This window comes from Mobula hypostoma, chromosome 1, assembly GCF_963921235.1.
Source record: "Mobula hypostoma chromosome 1, sMobHyp1.1, whole genome shotgun sequence".
NCBI classification, from domain to species: Eukaryota; Metazoa; Chordata; class Chondrichthyes; order Myliobatiformes; family Myliobatidae; genus Mobula; species Mobula hypostoma.
In genome coordinates this window covers 124,081,359-124,102,276 of record NC_086097.1, presented here as the reverse complement: position 1 = coordinate 124,102,276, position 20,918 = coordinate 124,081,359, and the positions used below count along the sequence as shown (strand labels likewise).

At 42.7% G+C, this 20,918-nt stretch overlaps 1 protein-coding gene across 1 annotated transcript in view; it reads right to left on the bottom strand.

The window, feature by feature from the left end:
• The window catches only part of LOC134350241 (sperm-associated antigen 1-like), a 143,823-nt gene that overhangs the window by 84,296 nt on the left and 38,609 nt on the right, over positions 1-20,918 (bottom strand). Inside the window, exons 8-10 of the mRNA XM_063055258.1 lie at positions 19,048-19,178; positions 5,359-5,465; positions 4,059-4,200 (exon numbers count right to left, since the gene is read on the bottom strand). Of these exons, the coding sequence (XP_062911328.1) occupies positions 4,059-4,200; positions 5,359-5,465; positions 19,048-19,178 (380 nt within the window). The remainder of the gene's footprint in view (positions 1-4,058; positions 4,201-5,358; positions 5,466-19,047; positions 19,179-20,918) is intronic.

Here is a 20,918-nt window from a genome sequence, read left to right as displayed (position 1 = left end):
AAGATCATCCAAAACAAATATAACAAATTGACTTTAAGATACAATAAACTGTATTTTAAATTTAATTTTTGAAATATTTCATTGCCAATTGTTTAATTTCATTTATTGGATAAAGAAAATGGCTTTCTTGTCTAAGTTTTCCTTGAATAATCAGCTGTAAAAGGTTATGACACCAACAGAGAAACAAATAATGGTTCCTGCAATATGCTTTTAGCAGTAACAGTGCCACCCTGTGGAGACGAATTAAATAGAAGCTGATATTCAGTTGGGTCAGATACCATCTGAGGAGGAGTCAAAATGTATTACGCAAGTACGTATATAACCTTGAAATTCATCTTCTTGCAGGCATTTATAGGAAAATTTAAAAAATTAGAATTTATGAAAAACTATAAATAACTACACTGGCATACAACCAATATGCAAAAGACAAATCATGCAAATAATGAAATAAGTAAATACATATATTTACATGAGTTGTAGAGTCCTTCCAGTTTGGTCGCCGGCCACTCGCCCATGGTTTTTCGTCCAGTGCCAGACGCTCGGAGAGACTCGGCGGGGGGCGGGCACCCGGTGCTCGGCTGGGGGCCATGGTCGAGTGGTCGGCGACTTGGGCTGGTTCCCCCACTGGACTTAGTCTGGTGAGGAGGGTGTGAGGATGTCCAGCAGGACTAAAAAACAACACCTGACGAAGGGCGGATGAGCTCCTTGTGAGCCAACAGCCATCTTCCGTGGAAGAGATTAAAGCCTCACCACGTATCTACGAATCGTATGCTATCCACTTAGTTAGAAGAGACATGATGAACTTGGGCGCTGCACCGTGTGCCTGGTCCTGCCCAAGGCCTCCGCCTAAGGAAAGGCCGAGCTCGAAGAAGCGGTCGCGGCTGGAGGCTGACAAGGCCTCAGGCTCGAGTTTAGTGGGGGCAGCAGTGGGCGGTGCCAAGGCGGCCAGCGAGAACAAACTGGAGGAGAGGCTGTACTCGGTGCTGTCACAAGATCGAAGAAGATGGAGGTGCATAGCCGCCAACCCCGGATTCGGGACCGCACCCACTGACTGACTGAATGTAGAGTCTTTGAAAGAAAGTCTATAAATTGTGAAGTAATTCTTTGTCATCTGGTTACCCTTTAGGCTGGAAATGTTCCCTTTTTGACTATATTGAATTATTAATTACATATCATATATCACATACAGTGGACTCTGGTTAATCAGGGCAGCTGCTTATTTGGGACAATTCTTTAAGAACAAAAACTAATTGAGAAAATTGCCAGGATTCCCTTCACTTATTTGAGACACTATGCCACTATTACAATTAGGACAGGAGACTTTTGCCAAACAGCAGATGTGTGCACTTGATTGTCCATTAGACACTACATCGTGCTCAGAGGGTGCAATTGTCAAAAGCATTGTTTAAGTCTGTCCATTGTCTAAGTGTCTACACAGATTTTGTTCATTTAGTCAATGAAAGGAACATAACAGTCAAGACCTTTTCCCCCCACCTTTTCCCACTTTTTCTTGCTTAGTAGGGGTTTTTTTAAAATCACCAAAATTTTTTCAATCTTTAAAATAATGTTTTTTTTCTTGAGACCTTTTAAGTGTTGCTTACTTCGATGTACAGGTGCCCCCCGCTTTTCGAACATTCGCTTTACGAAACCTCACTGTTACGAAAGGCCTACATTATTTACCTGTTTTCACTAAAAGAAGGTGTTTTCACTGATACGAAAAAAGGCAGCATGTACCCCGAGCAGCCAAGCTCCTCCCCCGGAACTGCATTCTCGCCGGCATTGCTTAAATACGTGCCTGTGAGCAGCCATTAGCAAGATGAGTTCTAAGGTATCGGAAAAGCCTAAAAGAGTTCGTAAGAGTGTTACACTTAGCGTAAAACAAGACATAATTAAGCGTTTTGATCGTGGTGAACGAAGCAAGGACAAAGTGAGTTTGGCTTATGGACGTTGATGAAGATGATGTTGAAGAGGTTTTGACATCCCATGACCAAGAACTGATAGATGAAGAGCTGATGCAATTGGAAGAGGAAAGGATAACAATCGAAACCGAATGCAGTAGTGAACGGACCAAAAGTGAAGTCGTCCAAGAACTGAATGTGAAGCAACTGTGTGAGATTTTCACTGCAATGTTAAAGTATGACTTTAATTTTGAAAGGGTACATCGGTTTAGGGCATATTTGCAAGATAGTTTGAGTGCTTACAAAGAACTGTATAATAGAAAAATGCGTGAGGCTAAGCAGTCAAGCAAGCCTTCCACATCAGCCACAGCAGACGACGAACCTCGAACTTCGACGTCGAGGCAGGCAGACATAGAAGAAGATGACCTGCCTGCCCTGATGGAAACAGACGACAATGAGATGACACCTCCACAAATCGGCAATCGCCGATTGCACCGCCTCTGATCTGGGCCGACAGTTATGTGTCGGGCGGCATCGAATTAATTAGCTTGTTTATTTCTGCTTTCTTCTTAAAGATGTGCTGGGTGCGTCCTGGCTACCAATGTACCCCTGCATGCTTCACGGATCAGTATCGGTTCGTGGCCTGAAGGTTGGGGGCCACTGGACCACCCCAACCTCTGACAAGTCAGCCTAACACACCATCATCAGTGTGCTCGATGTCTTCCCAATTCCGGAAAGTGATACTACACTGTACATACATTATTTCTACTTTATATAGGCTGCATATTTTTATGCATTATTTGGTATGATTTGGCAGCTTCATAGCTTAAAGGTTACTGAGAGAGTGTTTCTGCCGAGAGCGCTTGCGTGAGATTTTCGCTACGGAGAACAGTGCGGCAATGATTGTAGGAAGGTACTTCTACTTTACATAGGCTGCGTATTTATATCATTCCTGCTTTTACTATATGTTACTGTTATTTTAGGTTTTATGTATTATTTGGCATGATTTGGTAGGTTATTTTTGGGTCTGCGAATGCTCACAAATTTTTCCCATATAAATAAATGGCAATTGTTTCTTCACATTACGACATTCTGGCTGACGAACTGTTTCATAGGAACGCTCTGCCTTCGGATGGCGGGGGAAACCTGTACTCGTGTTAATTTTGGATAATAATAATAATAAAAGATTTGAAAAAAACATGACAGTGAAGACTTTTTCACAATACTGTAAGGGAGTGGAGAGCGAGTTTGTAATCTGGCAGGAAGAAAGGATGTTGGGAATGCAAGGGTAGAGTGACATGGGAGAGGTCCGTGACAGGTGGCAGAGAAGGACTGCCAGGGCTGTGGGTGACATGGGTGCAGACACACCCAGCGCTGAGACACAAGGTAAGGTCATCTGAATCCAAACAATTGGTTTATTGATCATTACAGAATGTCTCTTAGGAGCTTCCTGCTCCCTCCCATCTCCCTTCCCCTTTTTCATACCATGATTGCCCTCTCCCTGTTCCCTTCATACTATCAGTCCACAACAGAGACCCAAATCAGAGTCAGGTTAATCAACACTCACATATGTCATGAAATCTGTGGGTTTTTTTGCATGCAAAAGTCAGAGGGATCCTCGCAATGTACATGTGCTTCAGACTTTTGCACAGTACCGTGTATATGTTTTATATGATAAAATATTTGTATAAAGTAATATTGTACATTAACTGCATTGATTGTAGAAAGGCATTTAAGAGAGCCTTCAGGTTGAAAGTGGGTACCCAGAGAGGTGACATCCAGCTATTGCTCCTTCCCTTCTACTCATCTTCTCAAACATATTAATTTTGGAGTCTATAAGGTCTTTTTGTTTTACAGCACTAATATACTACACAATGATAGTAGCAGCTATCGTTGAATTGTTTCTGCTGTGTTTACTTGAAAAAACTTGTATTACTTCAAACAATTTTCCAAGGCTGATTGTGAAGCCATGAAAGAAACAAAGAAACTAATAATTCCAAGTGTTTTTAACCATCTCAGTCTATTCTTCAATAGTTCAGATTTTGGTTAAGAGAAAGACAAAGCCATATTAAATTACCTTGTATTTGTGCAGGGGATATGTCAAGAAAATGATGAAGGAAAACTAAACTGGGTACAGATAAATCTGACAGCCATTCTCACCTTTATTTTTGTCTGCATATTCTCTTTGCTGTTCCTCGTCAGAGTCTTCTATTGTTTTAATAAACATCTTTTTCCCTTTCTTCGATATTTTCATAGGAGGTTGCAAGTCTTTCAGATTCCGCTCAAGTTCCTGAAGCAAATTCTGAAAGTGAACAAGTAGGAGACGAGTGAATCACTCTGAACTACACTGTTTTTAATTTAGTAAATGATAAAGGAATCCCACATGCTGCAAATCATTTATATTTTACTTAAACTATTAAGGATGGCATGGAAGCACAGCAGTTAATGCAATTGCTTTACAGCCCTAGCTATAAAATCGGCATTCAATGCCCACTACTCTCCGTTCAAAGTTCAAAGTAAATTTATTATCAAAATATGTCGATGTCACCATATACTTCTCTGAGATTCATCTTCTTCTGAGCATTCACAGCAGAACAAACTATAAAGGAACCAATTAAAAATTACAAGACTGATAAACAACCAATGTGCAAAAGACAAACTGTGCAAATACAAAATAAATAAACAATGCCAAGAACGTGGGTTGTAGAGTCCTTGAAAGTGAGAGAGAGAGAAAGTCCTCTGTCAGGAGTTTGTACATTTTCCCTATGACTATGTGGGTTTCCTCCCACATTCCAAAGATGTACCAGCTGGGTTAGTGAGCTGTGGGCGTGCCATGTTGGTGCCAGAGTCATGGGGACACTTGCAGGCTTCTCAGCACAATCTTCAATGATATGATGCAAACGATGCATTTCACTGCATGTTTCAATGTACACGTGACAAATAAAGCTAATCTTCCTCTTTATTAAAGAGTTTCCATTGCCCAATCAAACAGAGAAATGTATGTTTCACTAGAACATGATGTAAAAGGGGTCTTTCTCAGATTGAAGTAGCAATACTATATATTCTGTAATCCAATACCTGCTGAAGAGTTAACATTCGGATGTGTTCTCCCTTGATCAATTTTCCCCCAATTAAAATCTTGTCCAGCATTAAAAAGTAGAAAGTCAACAAAATCTGTTGTCAAAAAATGGAATGAAAGACTTCTTGCACCTTCCTAAATTTCAGGATGTCATACGTAAAGAACAAATTTTTAAACAACTGATGGTACCAAGTATAATATAGTAAAGAAAAATTTAGTTTAACAAAATGAAAGGTATTCTTCTACCTAATTTAAACCTCATAATTTCCATCTATTTTATATTAAATTCCTTCAAGTATGCTGGCTCACATATCTCTAATTAGTTAACAAGGATGGTTAAGTTCCGATCTTGTTTCATACTAAAGATTCCCTTGTTCTTACCTTGGCTATGGAATTGTCTGGTTCTGCTTGCAACACTTTCTTTAAATCATCTATTGCTTCTTGATGGTTCCCCAAATGTTTATAAACGGTGGCACGGCGCAGATATGCTGTAAATAATGCAAGAGAAAAGTAAACAGCACAATATCCACTGTTAAAACCCCAATAAAATTATTCAGATTATAATTTAGTCAACATCACGCTTGCATTACATTAAGAAGGATATCTCACCAACAATTAGTCCTTCATTGTCAATGGGTGTAAATACTGGAACACTTTATCCAATAGCATAGTGGAAGAACGTTCATCGACAGGACAGTAGCTGTTAAAGAAGGGAGCTCCCCACCACCTTCTCAAGGGCAATAAATGCTGCTACGTTGATTTTTCCAGCAATTACCAGATCCCAGAAAATTAATATATTTTTTAAAGTAAACATCACTAAATTTATCAACACTTGCTAAATAAATTCATCATGCTTAATCTATTGAACTGTTTCAGATTCAGATTTATTTATCACATGTATACCGAACCATAGAGTGAAATGATTCATTTATGTTAACAACACACCCAAGGACGCGTTGGGGGTAGCCTAGAAATGTCACCATACATTCTAGCGCCAACATAGCATACACACAAAGTTCAGAAGAATAGCTTATACAAATGATAATCACAACACAACAATAGCAAATAACAACAGTACAACAAGCTCCTTTCCCACTCTCTTCTTCTTACATACACATACGCTTCCAACGCTCCTCTCCATACATATGTCTCCAACCCCAGGAGAAGGTGCGAGGTAATAAGTGGAAAAGTAAAGGGTTGATATGACAGGAGAGTGTACAATGGGAGAAAGGGAAGGAGGGATACCAAAGGGAGATGATAGGGAGGTGAGGAGAAGAGAAGGGTGAAGAGGAGAACCAGAATGGGAAATGGAAAAAGAGAGAAGAGGGAGGAAGAAGAAATTATCTGAGCTTAGATCAATCAGTATGTCAGGCCTGTACACGCAGGCCTGTTCCAGCCTCCAGTTAGCTAACAGAAGTCACCTGCTGCTCGTTTTCAACTCATCACCTGCAGCCTATTTAAACACAGCTTTCATCCACAATCCTTGTTCACCAGTTGACGCAGCCAGCCTCATCCAGATGCTCCTAGCCTTCAGTTATCTGTTGCCCTGTTAAGTTCAATGTCTGTTCTCTTATTTGTGGCCCCATGTGGCTTGTTATTTTGCAGTTTATCATTAAAGTTATTGCTCACCGCTAAATCATCTCTGTTGCTCTGCATTTGTATCAAGCCTCCTCTTCACTTCTTAACAGACTGTGTGAATCCATGATTGACTAAGCAGTCTGCTTGCCTAAAGGAAGCTGCCCACCAATGCGTGTACATGATCCAGAAGCAGCAGGAAACCATTGACCATCTGCTCACCATTCTCAACCAGCTCTCTGTCTTGATAAAGCAACCCTACACCAGTCAGCCTCCTCCCTCAGAGCCCTGGAAACTGGTGCTCGACTGCTTTGACAGTCCCCCAACATGATGCTACAACTTCCTATCCCAATATGTCTTGCACTTTGAGCTCCAGCCATCTCTTTTAATATTACGGACTGAGTCAAAATTGCCTTCATTATTTCTCTCTGACCTGGGCTGCCGCTAACTGGGTCAATAAAATCCACATTTGCAATCAATACGAGGAATTCGCTGCTGGGATGCACCGAGCTTTTTACCATCTGGAAGTGAAAGGGTGACAGCAGATTGGATACCTCACCTGTATCAAGGCTCATGCTCAGTGCTGGATTACACTGTGGAATTCCAGACCCTCGCAGTGGAGTGCAACTGGAATGCAGTCTGGCCCTCTGAATTGACAAAGCAATTGACGGATGTCCCTTGGGGTCTGGAATGGTCAGAGTGCACATGCAGCCTGTGCATATGAACATCAGAGAGCACCGAGAGGTCCATCCAATTCCTCCTGGTCAACTCATCCAACACTCCTCTCATCTTGGGTTACCCCTGGCTCTCTACTCTCGATCCTCACATCGCCTGGTCAACCAGTTCATTGCTGAGTTGGGGACCCACCTGCTGGACCACTTGCCTGCACCCTCAGCTGACCTCACCCCATAAATCTGTGGAGACAGAAAAGCCTTAACCTCACCGAACTCCCACAGGAATACCACAATTTAACCACCTCCTTCAGTAAAAAGGGAAGCCAGTACCCTTCTGTCTCACAGACCACATCACTGCGCAATCGACTTCTTCCGGGCGCCACCCCTCCCCGAGGTCACCTGTTCTCCTTCTCCCCTCCTGAGACCCAAGTCATAAATGACTGCATCACCAAAGCGCTACAGCACAGCCTCATTTGACCATTCCCGTCCCCAGCCAATTCAGGATTCTTCTTTGTCAAGAAGAAAGATGGAGCACTTCAACCCTGCATTAACTATATGGACTCAACAAAATCACCATTAAGAACCGCTAGCTGCTTCCCTTCAAAACACACCATGGAGCCCAGATCTACAGCAAACTGGATCTACAGACTGCATACAGTCTGATCTGCATCCAGCAGGAGGATGAGCAGAAGTCTGTATTCGTAGCACTCACTGGTTACTACAAGTACATGGTGACGCCTTTCAGACATTCTAACAGTCCAATCGTATTCTAAGCCTTCATCAACGAGATCCTCTGAGACATGCCACACAGGTCTGTTTTTGTCTACATTGATGACATCCTCATCATCAAGTCCACATCTGACTCTTCGAAAACCAACTGTACTGCAAGTTAGAGAAATAGTAATTCCGTGCCCCAGTCATTTCCTTCCTTGGTTACATTCCTTCACCCCAAGGCGTAACCATAGTCCTACAGAAAGTGGGCGCCATCGTTGAATAGCTCCAACTGTGCTCCCTCAAACAGCTACAGCACCTCTTGGGCTTCTCCAACTTCTTTTGCCATTTCATCAGAAACTACAGCCAATTCACCACTCCTCTCACCCTCCTCACCAAGTCGCCTATCTCACAAATAAGCAGAGACCACAGTTTCGAGGAGCTCAAGATATACTTCACTACCACTCCCATTCTCCACCATCCCTCCAGACTTTTTGTGATAGAGGTGGATGCATCTGTCACTGTGGGAGTAGTCTGAGGCAGAGTAGTAAGGCTTTGGCACAACAAAGCTTCAGCCAGAACAGGCGGACGCAAGTTCATTCCTTATTTCATACTTAAATCTTGAGAGAATAAGGGTATGTCAGTGTCCTGTTCTAGATGTCAGATCAGGGATTTCCAGGAGACTCCCAGCATCCCCAATGGCCACATCTGCCTCAGGTGGATCGAGATGCAGCTCCTTAGAGACTGTGTTAGGGAACTGCAGCTCGCGGCTCAATGCTTGTTGGGGAAAATGAAGCGGTAATAGGCAGGAGCTACAGGGAGGTAAGGCTACAGGAGACAGATAAATGGGTGACTGTCAGGAGAGGGAAGGGAGAACGTCAGATAGTGGAGAGCAGCCCTGTGGCCATCCCCCGCCCCCCGCCAACAATAAGTACTCCATTTTGAGTACTGTTGGGGGGTGGGGGGGACAACCTACTTGGGGGAAGCAATAGCTCTGGCACTGAGTTTGTCCCTGTGGCTTAGAAGAGTAGGAAACTGAAGAGGATGGCAGCAGTAATAGCTGACTTTATAGTCAGGGGGACAGGCAGATGATTCTGTGGATGCAAAAAGGAAACCTGGATGGTAGTTTGCCTCCCAGGTGCCAGGGTCCAAGATGTTTCTGGATGTGTCCATGATATCCTGAAAAGAGAGGGTAAGCAGCCAGAAGTCGCGGTACATATTGGGACCAATGACATAGGAAGAAAAAGGGAGGAGGTCCTGAAAAAAGGATATAGGGAATTAGGAAGGAAGCTGAGAAGCAAGACCTCAAGGGTAGTAATCTCAGGATTACTGCCTTTGCCACACGACAGTGAGGATATGAGTAGAATGAGGTGACAGATAAATGTGCGGCTGAAGAATTGGAGCAGGGGGCAGGAATTCAGATTTCCAGATAATTGGGACATCTTCTGGGGCAGATGGAACCTGTACAAAAGGGACAGATTACACTTGAATCCAAGGAGGACAAATATTCTTGCAGACAGATTTACTAGAGCTGTTGGGAGTGGTGTAAACTAATATGGCAGGGGGATGGAAATCAGTATGATGGAGCTGAGGATGAGCCAGCAGGTTTACAAGTAGATGATGGGTGTAGCATAAATGTAAGGAAAGACAAGCCAATGATTGGGTACAAATGCAGACGGAGCAAAGAGTAAAATTGTACCACAGAGGCAAAATTCAAAAGGGCAAGGAACGCAGGACTGAATATGCTGTATTTAAATACACAAAGCATTCAGAATACGGTGGACGAACTTGTGGTGCAATTAGAGATTGGTTGGTATGAAATTGTGGGCATCACTGAGTCGTGGCTGAAAGAAGGCCATATTTGGGAGCTTAACATCAAAGGATATACTTTGTATTGAAAGGACAGGCAAGAAAGCATAGGCAGTGGTGTGGGTCTGTTGGAGTTAAATCTTTAGAAAGAGTTGACATGGGGTCAGAGAACATTGAATTTTTGTGGGAAGAGTTAAAAAAATTGCAAAGGTTAAAAAAAAAATTATGGGAATCATATATAGACACCTAAATGGTAGCCAAGATGAAGGGTTAAGATTGCAAAGGGAGCTGGAAAAGGCATGTAATAGTGGTAATGACACAATTGTAATGGGGGACTTCAATGCGCAAGGGAACTGGGAAAATCAGGCTGGTGTCAGATTGCAAGGCAGGGAATTTATTGAATGCCTACGAGATAGCTTTTAGAGCAGCTTGTGCCTGAGCCTCCTTGGGGAAAGGCTATCTTAGATTGGGTGTTGTGTAATAACCCAGATCTTATTAGGGATCTTAACTTAAAGGAACCCTGAGGAGGCAGAGATCATGTGTTTGAATTCGTACTGCATGGGTCATGGACTTTCTCACAGACCGACCACAGCAAATCAGAATTGGTAAGCACACCTCCACCACCCTCATCTCAGCAGGGCTGTGTGCTGAGCCCTAGGCTCTACACACTCTTCACACATGACTGCACCCCCATCTACACCTCCAACTCCATCAATAATTTGCGGATGATACCACAGTGGTTGGCCTGATCTCGGACGAGGATGAAACAGCCTACAGGCTTGAGGTGGATCGTCTGACGCAGTGGTGTAAGGACAACGACCTGGTCCTTAACACTTCTAAAACAAAAGAGATGATCACTGACTTCAGGAGATCAAAGGACAGAGTACACACCCCCCTCCATATACATGGAGAGGTAGTGGAAAGTGTGGAAAACATAAGTTCCTTGGAGTTATGTTGTCAAAACAGCTGACATGGACCACCAACACCTCACTGCTTGTAAAAAAGGCACAACAAAGATTCTTCTTCCTCAGAAAGCTGAAACAGGCCAAACTCCCACAAAAGCTGTTGCTTAACTTCTACAGAAGCACAATTGAAACCATCCTGACCAACAGCGCCACAGTGTGGTACGCCAGCTGCACAGCTGCTGAGCGACAAGACCTGCATCGCGTGGTGAAGGCGGCCCAGTGAATTGTCAGGATGGAGCTCCCAGGACTGGACACCATCTACTCCAGCAGACTCAGGAGGAACACTCACAATGCGCTGGAGGAACTCAGCAGGTCAGTCAGCGTCATGCTGACTGACCTGCTGAGTTCCTCCAGCGCATTGTGAGTGTTCCTTTGACAACAGCATCTGCAGATTATTTTGTGTTTAAGACTCAGGAGGAAAGCAATCAGCATAACCAGAGATACCACACACCCTGGCCACTCCCTGTTTGACCCGCTGCCGTCCAGCAAAAGGGTTCAGGACACTAAAAGCCAGAACAAATAGACTGAGGAACAGCTTCTATCCCAGAGCTGTGGCCTCCATCACACCACTCCCACAGAACAATGACTGAAACTGTCAGCACACACAAGCACTCAAATACTTGCACTAACAGCACTTTGTGCATTACTGTGATATTCTGGTGCTGCTGCAACTTATTTTCTGTTACTTATCTATTTAATACTGTTTTTCTATTACTGTCTTGTTTTTATCTACCGCTTTATTTAATTGCCTGAGAGGAAGCCAAACAGAGTTATATTGTACCTATGTATAATGACAATAAAGGTCTTTCAATTCAATTCAATTTGAGAAGGAGAAGCATAACTCGCATGTATCAGTATCATGGAATAAAGGGAGTTAAGAGGCTCGAGAGAGGAGCTTGCCCAGGTGAATTGGAGGAGGATACTGGCGGGGATGACAGCAGAGCAGAGATGGCTGAAGTTTCTGGTAATAGTTCACAAGGGACAGGATAAATATGTCCCACAGAGGAAGAAGTTCTCAAGTGGCAGGGGTAGCCAACTGTGGCTGACAAAGGAAGTTAAGGACTGCATAAAAGCCATGTAAATGGAAAGGGCACACAAGGTAAGTCATGATCTTCCAAGAATCACTTGATTGCAGCATGGTCCCGGAGAACTGGAAGATTCCAAATGTCACTCCACTCTTGAAGAAAGGAGGAAGGCAAAAGAAAGGAAATTATAGGCCAGTTAGCCTAACCTCAGTGGCAGGGAAAATGTTGGAATCTATTATTAAAGATGAGGTTTTGAGGTACTTGGATACTAATGATAAAATGAGTCAGTCAGCATTGTTTCTGGAAAGGGAAATCTTGCCTGACAAATCTGTTAAGGGTTCGTAACAAGCAGGGTGGACAAAGGAGAGGCAGTGGATGTCACTTACTTGGATTTTCAGAAGGAGCTTGATAAGGTGCCACACATGAGACTGCTTAACAAGATAAAATCCTATGACACGGTATGGAAAGAGAAACAGCTGACAGGTAGGAGGCGGAAAGTGGGAATAAAGGGGTCCTTTTCGGGTTGGCTGCCAGTGACAAGCGGTGTTCCTCAGGGGTTCAGTATTGGGACTGCTGCTTTTGACACTGTCAATGATTTAGATACTGGAATTGATGGCTTTGTGGCAAAGTTGGCAGATGATACGATGAAAGGTGGAGGAGTAGGTAGTGCTGAGGAAGCAATGCAATTGCAGAAGGACTTGGACAAGTTGGAAGAATGGGCACAAATGTGGCAGATGGAATGCAGAGTTGGGAAATGTATGATAATACATTTTGGTGAAAGGAACAATAGTGCAGACTATTATCTAAATAGGGAGAGGGCTCAAATATCAGAGGTGCAGAAAAACTTGGAAGTCCTCGTGCAATACTCTTAGAAGGTTAATTCACAGGTTGAGTCTATGGTAAAGAACATAAATGCAATGTTGGCATTTATTTCAGGGGAACGGCTTGATAAGACACTGGTCAGGCCGCACTTGCGGTATTGTCAACAGTTTTGGGCCCCTTATCTCACAAAGGATGTATTGTCATTGGAGAGAGTCCAGAGAAGATTCGTGAGGGTGATTCCAGGAATGAAGGGGTTAGCATATGAGGACGGTTTCGCAGCTTTGGGCCTGTACTCTCTGGAATTTAGAAGAATGCGTGGGGATCTCATTGAAACCTACCGAATGTTGAAAGGACTAGGTAGGGTGGATGTGGAGAGGATGTTTTCTATGGTGGGGGTATCCAGAACCAGAGGGCACAGTCTCAAAATTGAGGGGCAACTCTTTAGAACAGAGGTAAGGAGGAAGCTTTCAGCCAGAGGGAAGTAAATCTGTGAATGCTCTGCCACAGACTGTGATGGAGGCCAAGTCCGTGTGTATATTTAAGGCAGAAATTGATCATTTCCTGATCAATCAGGCCATTAAAGGATATAGCGAGAAGGCAGGTGTATAGGGTTGAGTGGGATCCGGGATCAGCCATGACGGAATGGCAAAGCAGACTCGATGGGCTGAATGGCCTAATTCTGTTCCTATGTCTTATGGACATGGGTCCCAGAGCCATCGTGTTCCCAATGAGGATTACGCAGGAAGAGACACCCTTATGCCAGTTTCTCACTCAAGTCCAACTCTACACAGCACTGCCATGGAGTAGGGGACAGGGAGCTACTCGTCATCAAATAGGCCTTGGAGAAATGGAGACATTGGCTGATGGGAAACACTGAACCCTTCCAGATCTGGACTGACCACCAGAACCGCATATCCATTCAACAGACCTGCCAACTCAGTCCATGCCAGGCTTGCTGGGCCCTTTCGAACAATTCAACTTCACCTTTTCCTTCCGATCAGGCTCCAAAAACACTAAAGGCGGACACCATGTCACAACACTTTGACCCAGCTAAAAGCGAGATGGATCCTCGCCCTGAACATCTCGAGAACCAGATCTACCAGGCCCTATAGCACAAGCCTGATCTGGTTGACATACCAACATGTATGTGCTGGCAGCCATGTGCCCTGAGGCACACCAGTGGGGCCCATTCCTCACCACTCTCCAGCCATCCAGACGCATGAGACTCTGGTTTCTGCAATGCTGGTTCCAGTGGCCCACTATGATCGTAGATGTACATCAGTTCATCGGCTCTTGCCCTCAATGTGCTCAGTTCAATTCCTCCAACCAGAGGTCCACTAATCTTCTGCAGCCCCTGCTAGTTCCTCAATGCTGGTGGTTTCACATCACCATGAACTTCCTCACAGGTTTCTCACCTTCCAATGGGGCTATAGCAATCACAATAGTGGTGGCCCACCTCATTGCTCTCTCAAAACTTCAGTCAGGCACTGAGACAGTGGACCTGGTTCTTCAACGTGTAATTCGCCTCCACGGTTTCCCCTAGGAGAATGTGTCAGACAGGGGCCCATAATTCATCTCCCACTTCTAGCCAGCCTTCTGCTTCCTCCGCTGCACCTTAGTGAGTTTGTCGTTTCTCTATCATATGCAGACCAACGACCAGTCAGCAAAAAAGTTTCTGAAATGCTTCGCAGCCTCTAACCCTTTGAATAGAATAAGTTTCTGCTCTATGCTGAGCTGTGCCACAACCTGCACACCTCCTCTGCCATGGGTATGTCGTGCTTTGGCATGTTTCAAGGCTACCAACCCCAGTCAATCTCAAAGGTGGAGCCAACGGTGGAGGTCCTGTCCACCTTGGCCCTGGTTTGCTGCTGTTGGAATGCTTGGAAGAGGGCACAAAGGGACATCCTAGCTGCCAACTGTGCCTATTGCTGCCAGGCTAACCACCATCGGTATCCAGCCAAACTACACCGGCCTGGGAACTATGTCTGGCTGTCCACCTAAGACCTGCCCTTGTGTACTGACTCCCGGAAGCTCTTGCCCCTGTTCATTGGTCCCTTCAAGATTGCCCACTGAATCAGTCCAGTCACTTATCATCTCCAGCTCCCACCATCCCTCAGGATCAAACCTACCTTCAACATGTACTGCCTCAAGACAACTGTCCATAGAAACATAGAAAATCTATAGCACAATACAGGCCCTTCGGACCACAAAGCTGTGCCGAACATGTCCTTACCTTAAAACTACCTAGACCTACCCATAGCCCAAACAACAGGAATTCTGCAGATGCTGGAAATTCAAGCAACACACATCAAAGTTGCTGGTGAACGCAGCAGGCCAGGCAGCATCCCTAGGAAGAGGTAGTCGACGTTTCAGGCCGAGACCCTTCGTCAGGACTAACTGAAGGAAGAGTTGGTAAGAGATTTGAAAGTGGGAGGTGTAAGAGATTTAAAAGTGGGAAACTTTCAAATCTCTTACTAACCCTTCCTTCAGTCAGTCCTGACGAAGGGTTTCAGCCTGAAACATCGACTGTACCACTTCCTAGAGATGCTGCCTGGCCTGCTGCATTCACCAGCAACTTTGATGTTTGTTGCTTACCCATAGCCCTCTATTTTTCTAAGCTCCATGTATCCATCCAGGAGTCTCTTAAAAGACCCTGTCGTTACCGCCAACATCACCGCCGCCGGCAGCCCATTCCACATACTCACCACTCTCTGCGTAAAAAACTTACCCCTGACATCCCCTCTGTACCTACTTCCAAGCACCTTAAAAATATGCCGTCTCATGCTAGCCATTTCACCCCTGGGGAAAAGCTTCTGACTATCCACCCCATTAAGGCACCATTAGCCGCCTTAACCACAGAGTCAACCTACGTAGCAGCTTTGAGTGTCCTATGGATTTGGACCCCAAGATCCCTCTGATCCTCCGCACTGCCAAGAGCCTTGCCTGCTATAGTCTGCCATCATATTTGACCTACCAAAATCAACCACCTCACACTTATCCAGGTTGAACTCCATCTGCCACTTCTCAGCCCAGTTTTGCATCCTATCAATGTCCCGTTGTAACCTCCGACAGCCCTCCACGCTATCCACAACACCCCTAACCTTTATGTCATCAGCAAATTTACGAACCAATCCCTCCACTTCCTCATCCAGGTCATTTATAAAAATCACGAAGAGTAGGGGTCCCAGAACAGATCCCTGAGGCACACCACCGATCACCAACATCCATACAGAATATGACCCGTATACAACCACTTTTTGCCTTCTGTGGGCAAGCCAGTTCTGGATCCACAAAGCAATGTCCTCCTGAATCCCATGCTTCCTTATTTTCTCAATAAGCCTTGCATGGGGTACCTTATCAAATGCCTATTACTCCCATTACCACACTTTAAACCACCTTTTATAATGCTGCCTACTTTGAAACTGTATGATGATATTTATGCACACTTTATTGCATATCTGTACTGTAACCAGTAATTTAATTTTTATGTCAGAATTGTTGAAAGCTGTTGTTTGTTACCTGTTGCACTCTGACCAACACACCACAGCAAATTCCTAATACAGATTGACAACCACAAATCTGGAATGACTGGGGCCTGTGCAGTGCCAGATTAGTGATTTTGCCAAATCACAGGTGGTTAATTTATGAACTTGATACCTCTAACCCACTTGATGACTACCTCACCTTCAGATAATAAAAAAAACACCAAATGACAAGCAATTCTTTCACAAATTCCTATATTGGTCTGACAGAGACAACTGCCGCTTCATTAACAGGGAGCGATATTTAGCGTTCAAAGTGCATAATATGCAATGGTCCGGGGTTGAATTAATGGTATACAGTTAGGTGGCAGGTTGATACCATAAACATTATTCTTTACAAGAGTTCTGCTTTTGGATGTGCACAGCAGCATAATTGGTGGATACATACATAATTCACAACCACCAACGTTGAGTTGGGGTTCATTTTAAGAGGCAGGTCTGACATGATTACATAATTATGTAAAGGATTTTTAACGCACTTTGTGTTCAGGTTTAGGAGTTCAATAAAATGTATTTCGGTTTGTTTTTAAATGTAAAACGCCTCACTTCATTTTATTTGTGAAAACTTACACAGTTATCTAAAATCAGCATTATTTTACAAGTTTTGTCCAGACCAAGAGTCACAGTGAGCTCTTGCTTCTGGAACAAAGACCATTCCAATGTAATGTCAGTTGTAATCCATCCTTTTCTGTTGGCATAATTAATTGACTGGAAACTGCTTCATACCTTTGAAAGCTCTGGGAAGTAAACTTTTACCGGTGACTAACAACTTACATCCATGAGTTCCTACGGCATTAGAGTAGCCCAACACAGTGACACGATCTTTTGATGCTTTATAACCTGTTGGTAACTCTACATCCTCGAGTCAGTATTTGTCTTGGAGTACAATGCGGTTTAGTCCGCATTGTAGACCTGCTTGGGACTTAAATTTTCATCAGGAACTAACTTGGCAAACTCATCAACAAACTCAGCAGCTGTTTCCTTGTTTGCTGAGCGTTTTGCACAACACACTGCATGAAATTTTATACAATGTCACTGCTTGAAACACTGAAGTCACCCTTCACCATAATCACACTTATAATTCAGTCCTAGTTCTTCAGGAAATAATTTCACTTGTTCCAAAGAACTGGAGCAGCTTTTCTTTTGGTTCTTTATATCAAACTGTGGAAGTGTCAATGTTATACAAGTCGCATATGCTTTTCACAGACACACCACTGTCGACTTTTTTCAGAACTTCCACCTTATCTTGTATAGATAACCCGTGGTGTTCGCACTTTACACCACAAGAAGCACTCCTTTTATTCATGAAGAGATGAATGGAGCTAGACAAGCGCAGGTTATAAAAATAAAGGCAAAATAGCACAGAGGAATGACTTGCTTCTTTTAAAGCGTTATAAACAGCTGATTTTGCTGATGGCACCACCAAAACAATGACGACAGGTTGGTGCAACAACATGGGAAATTTGAAATTAGGCTGGCAAAAGTTACGTCTGAACCAGCAGTGGAACCGGATTACTGACTGCCGGATTCGAGGTGGTTGACTTGTACATGTAAACGTACAATAATAAAGTTGACCCCTGAAAAACTGGTGGAGCAGAAATGTTTTTGGTCACAGAGCACTGGCAATATATTGGGCAAAGCAGGAGTTATACCAGTGGGATGGTTTACAGCTGAACCTCGCTGGGACCAGTGTTCTAGTGAAACAAATGATAGAGATGTAGAGAGGACTATAAAATAATTACAAGGCAAAGAATCAAAATTTTAATGATAGGCTAGAGAAACATTGGAATAATGGCTTTGTTAATTAATGAGCATCTTAGTAGTACAGACAGAGATGATGTAAGTTCAGGAAACTACAATGTAAAAACAGTTTGAGTAAAGAAAAGAAATAATAAAGGCAAAAAATTATTTGAGGGAACAGTGTACAGGCCCTCAAAATTAATCATCTTGGAGGGAGAAGTATCAAGGAAGAAAGGTTAAAGAAACAGTATAGGGTGGGAAAAGACAACCTAGATACATAAACACAAGAGATTCTGTAGATGCTGGAAATCTTGAGTAACACACACAAATTGTTGAAGGAACTCAGCAGATCAGGCAGTATCTATGGAGGGAGATAAACAGTTAACGTTTCGGGTTGAGGCCTTTCATCCTGCAAGCCCTCTTCATGAAGGCACCCACAGAACAGCAACCACAATATGACTATATTTTACATTCAGTTTGAGGAAAAATGAATGAGTCCAAGGTTAATAAGGTAAACTATGATGACATTGAAACAGAGCTAGGTAAAGCAAATTGCCAGTTGGGCTTAAGAATCAGTCAAGATTCAATGACAGACATTTAAGGGGATCTCTCAGAATATATTCTAATGAGAATGAAATCATCCAAGGGAAAGATGAATCACACATCATCAAGTAAGACAAGAGCTTAAAGATTGTATTAAGCTTAAAGAACAAAGCAAGTAATTGGGCAAAGCAGGTAGCAGGTCTGAAAAATGGATAGTGTATAAGAAAAAACAATAAATAATTAAGTGATTCATCAGGAAGCAAAAAATACAGTATAAGATTAAGCTAGCCAGAAATATTTTTAAAAAGTCAAGATTTTTATAAGAAATTGAAAAAGGACACAAATAACATTCTAGAAAGCCAGAAGGCCTTCAAACAGAAACTGGAAGGGATGAAAATGGAAATCACCAGAGAAGATACTGAACAAATTATTGGAACTGAGGGCTGATAAGTTTTTGCGTGGTAATAGGTGTCATTCTGGGTTCTTATGGGTGCCTAATATTGTTCTAATTTTCAAAATTCTATTTGATTGTAAAAGAGCAAATGTAACTCATGTACTAAATAAAAGTAGAAAACCAAAGAACAAGAAACCACCAGTTAGCTAAACATTTGTTAGCAGCTATTATTAAAGACATTGTAGCAGGCATTGGGGTTGTGCTACTCACCTTTTAAATTGCCAGGATCTAATTCTAATACTTTTTCAACATCACTAAGAGCCTTCTTCCATTCCTGAAGCTTAATTTCAGTTTGAGCTCGGTTGTTAAATGCAGTTACATTTGGCATCACTGATATGCTTCTGGTTTGAGGCAAGGGAGAAAGAGAAATAAAATAATGAATGAGTACGGATACTGTTTATAGGGAAGGGAAAATGACTCTCTAATTTAGAATTAGAAATACTACAATGGGTCAGTAACTTGGTGCCAAAATAGTAACAAAGCTAATGACACCCTTATTTACTTACAAATACTACTGTAACTCCTTTCCTCATTACTTAAGCCCTCAAATTCAGGCGACATCCTTGCAAATACCTTCTGTGCTGTCACCAGCATAATTACACCTCCTTAGAGGCTGGTGAATCTCTGCAACTCCATCTCTGAGGGTGGTGGATATGGGATCATCCGATATATTTAAGGTGGAGATAGACAACCATTTGAAAAATCAAGGAATTAAGGGGTATTGGGAACAGGCACATATTTGACAAATGTTTTTAAGCCTTTATTGAAGTGAGTCAATAAAGAGATTGTACTTATAAATGGGATGCAGTAGATTTTTTTTGTATTTGTTCATATCACATCTATCTATGCCAGTGGTGCCAATATGGATCTCGATCATTGACTGGTCACCCTCTCCACTCAATATTTCCTACAGCTCTTCAATTATATCCTTCATCCTACAACACACCATCCATGACCCACATCTACCGTACTTCTGCAAAAAGACCTCTCTGACCTACTAAATCCCATATCATGAAAGGTTTTGTGCTCCTTATCTGTTCAATTGAGCAGGTACAATAGCCTACTGCTGCACTTAAATTCCAAAGCACCATAGTATAATCAACCATAACAAAATGCAAGTATGTCACATTTTTCACATACTGTATGCCTAAGCTATTTCAGGCCATTGTTTAAATAAATTAGATGGTTCTACATCAACTTCCACATTTTAATATTATTTAATAATAATTTCATGGAGATAATTAGACATAGAACGCAAGATAATTTCATTAAAATAATACGGTTATGGTTAAATAATTTAATTTAAACAAATAAAGGAATCAGATGAGATTCTCGAATGTAATCATTTTGTCTACATCTTTTATTATAAAATCTGACGGATTTTTATTTCCAGTTTGATGCATATACAAGGCCATAGCTACAGAAATTTCACTTCTTTTTAAAAAATTTTTAACCATAAGATAGAGATATCAGCATGCAGGCTACATCCCAAAACAGTTTACCTAAATTGCATCAAAGCAAAGAGTTTTCAGTTTTAGCGTGACCAGTTGTTGTCATCTGTCTGAGAATGCACTATATCTGAATGCAGAAGAAAGATGACTGAGCTGCATGGTTCTAAATTAAGTTATCGGTAGCAAGCCTCTATGTGTCTTGAACTGGACTGTGATGGAAGGACAAATGGTGATTCTTGGATCACGGCAAGATAAAAAACAGAAGCCTACTTTGCCATTCAACATGATCACAGATGCTGTTTACTTCAGTGCCATTTCCTAAACTAACCCCATATCTCTCAATTCAATAGTCAGCCTCTCAGAAGTAGCCACAGCTCTTTACTTACATTCATCATGAAACCATAAGACAATAAGACACAGGAGCAAAATAAAGGCCATTTGGCCCACTGAGTCTTCTCCACCATCAATCATGGTTGATTTATTATTTCTCTCAACTCCATTCTCCTGTCTTCTCTCCGTAACCTTTGATGCCCTGACGAATCAAGTACCAATCAACCTCTGTTTTAAATATACCAAATCATACATCACCAAGGAGCCATTATGCCATCCTTGACCCACATCTACATCTGC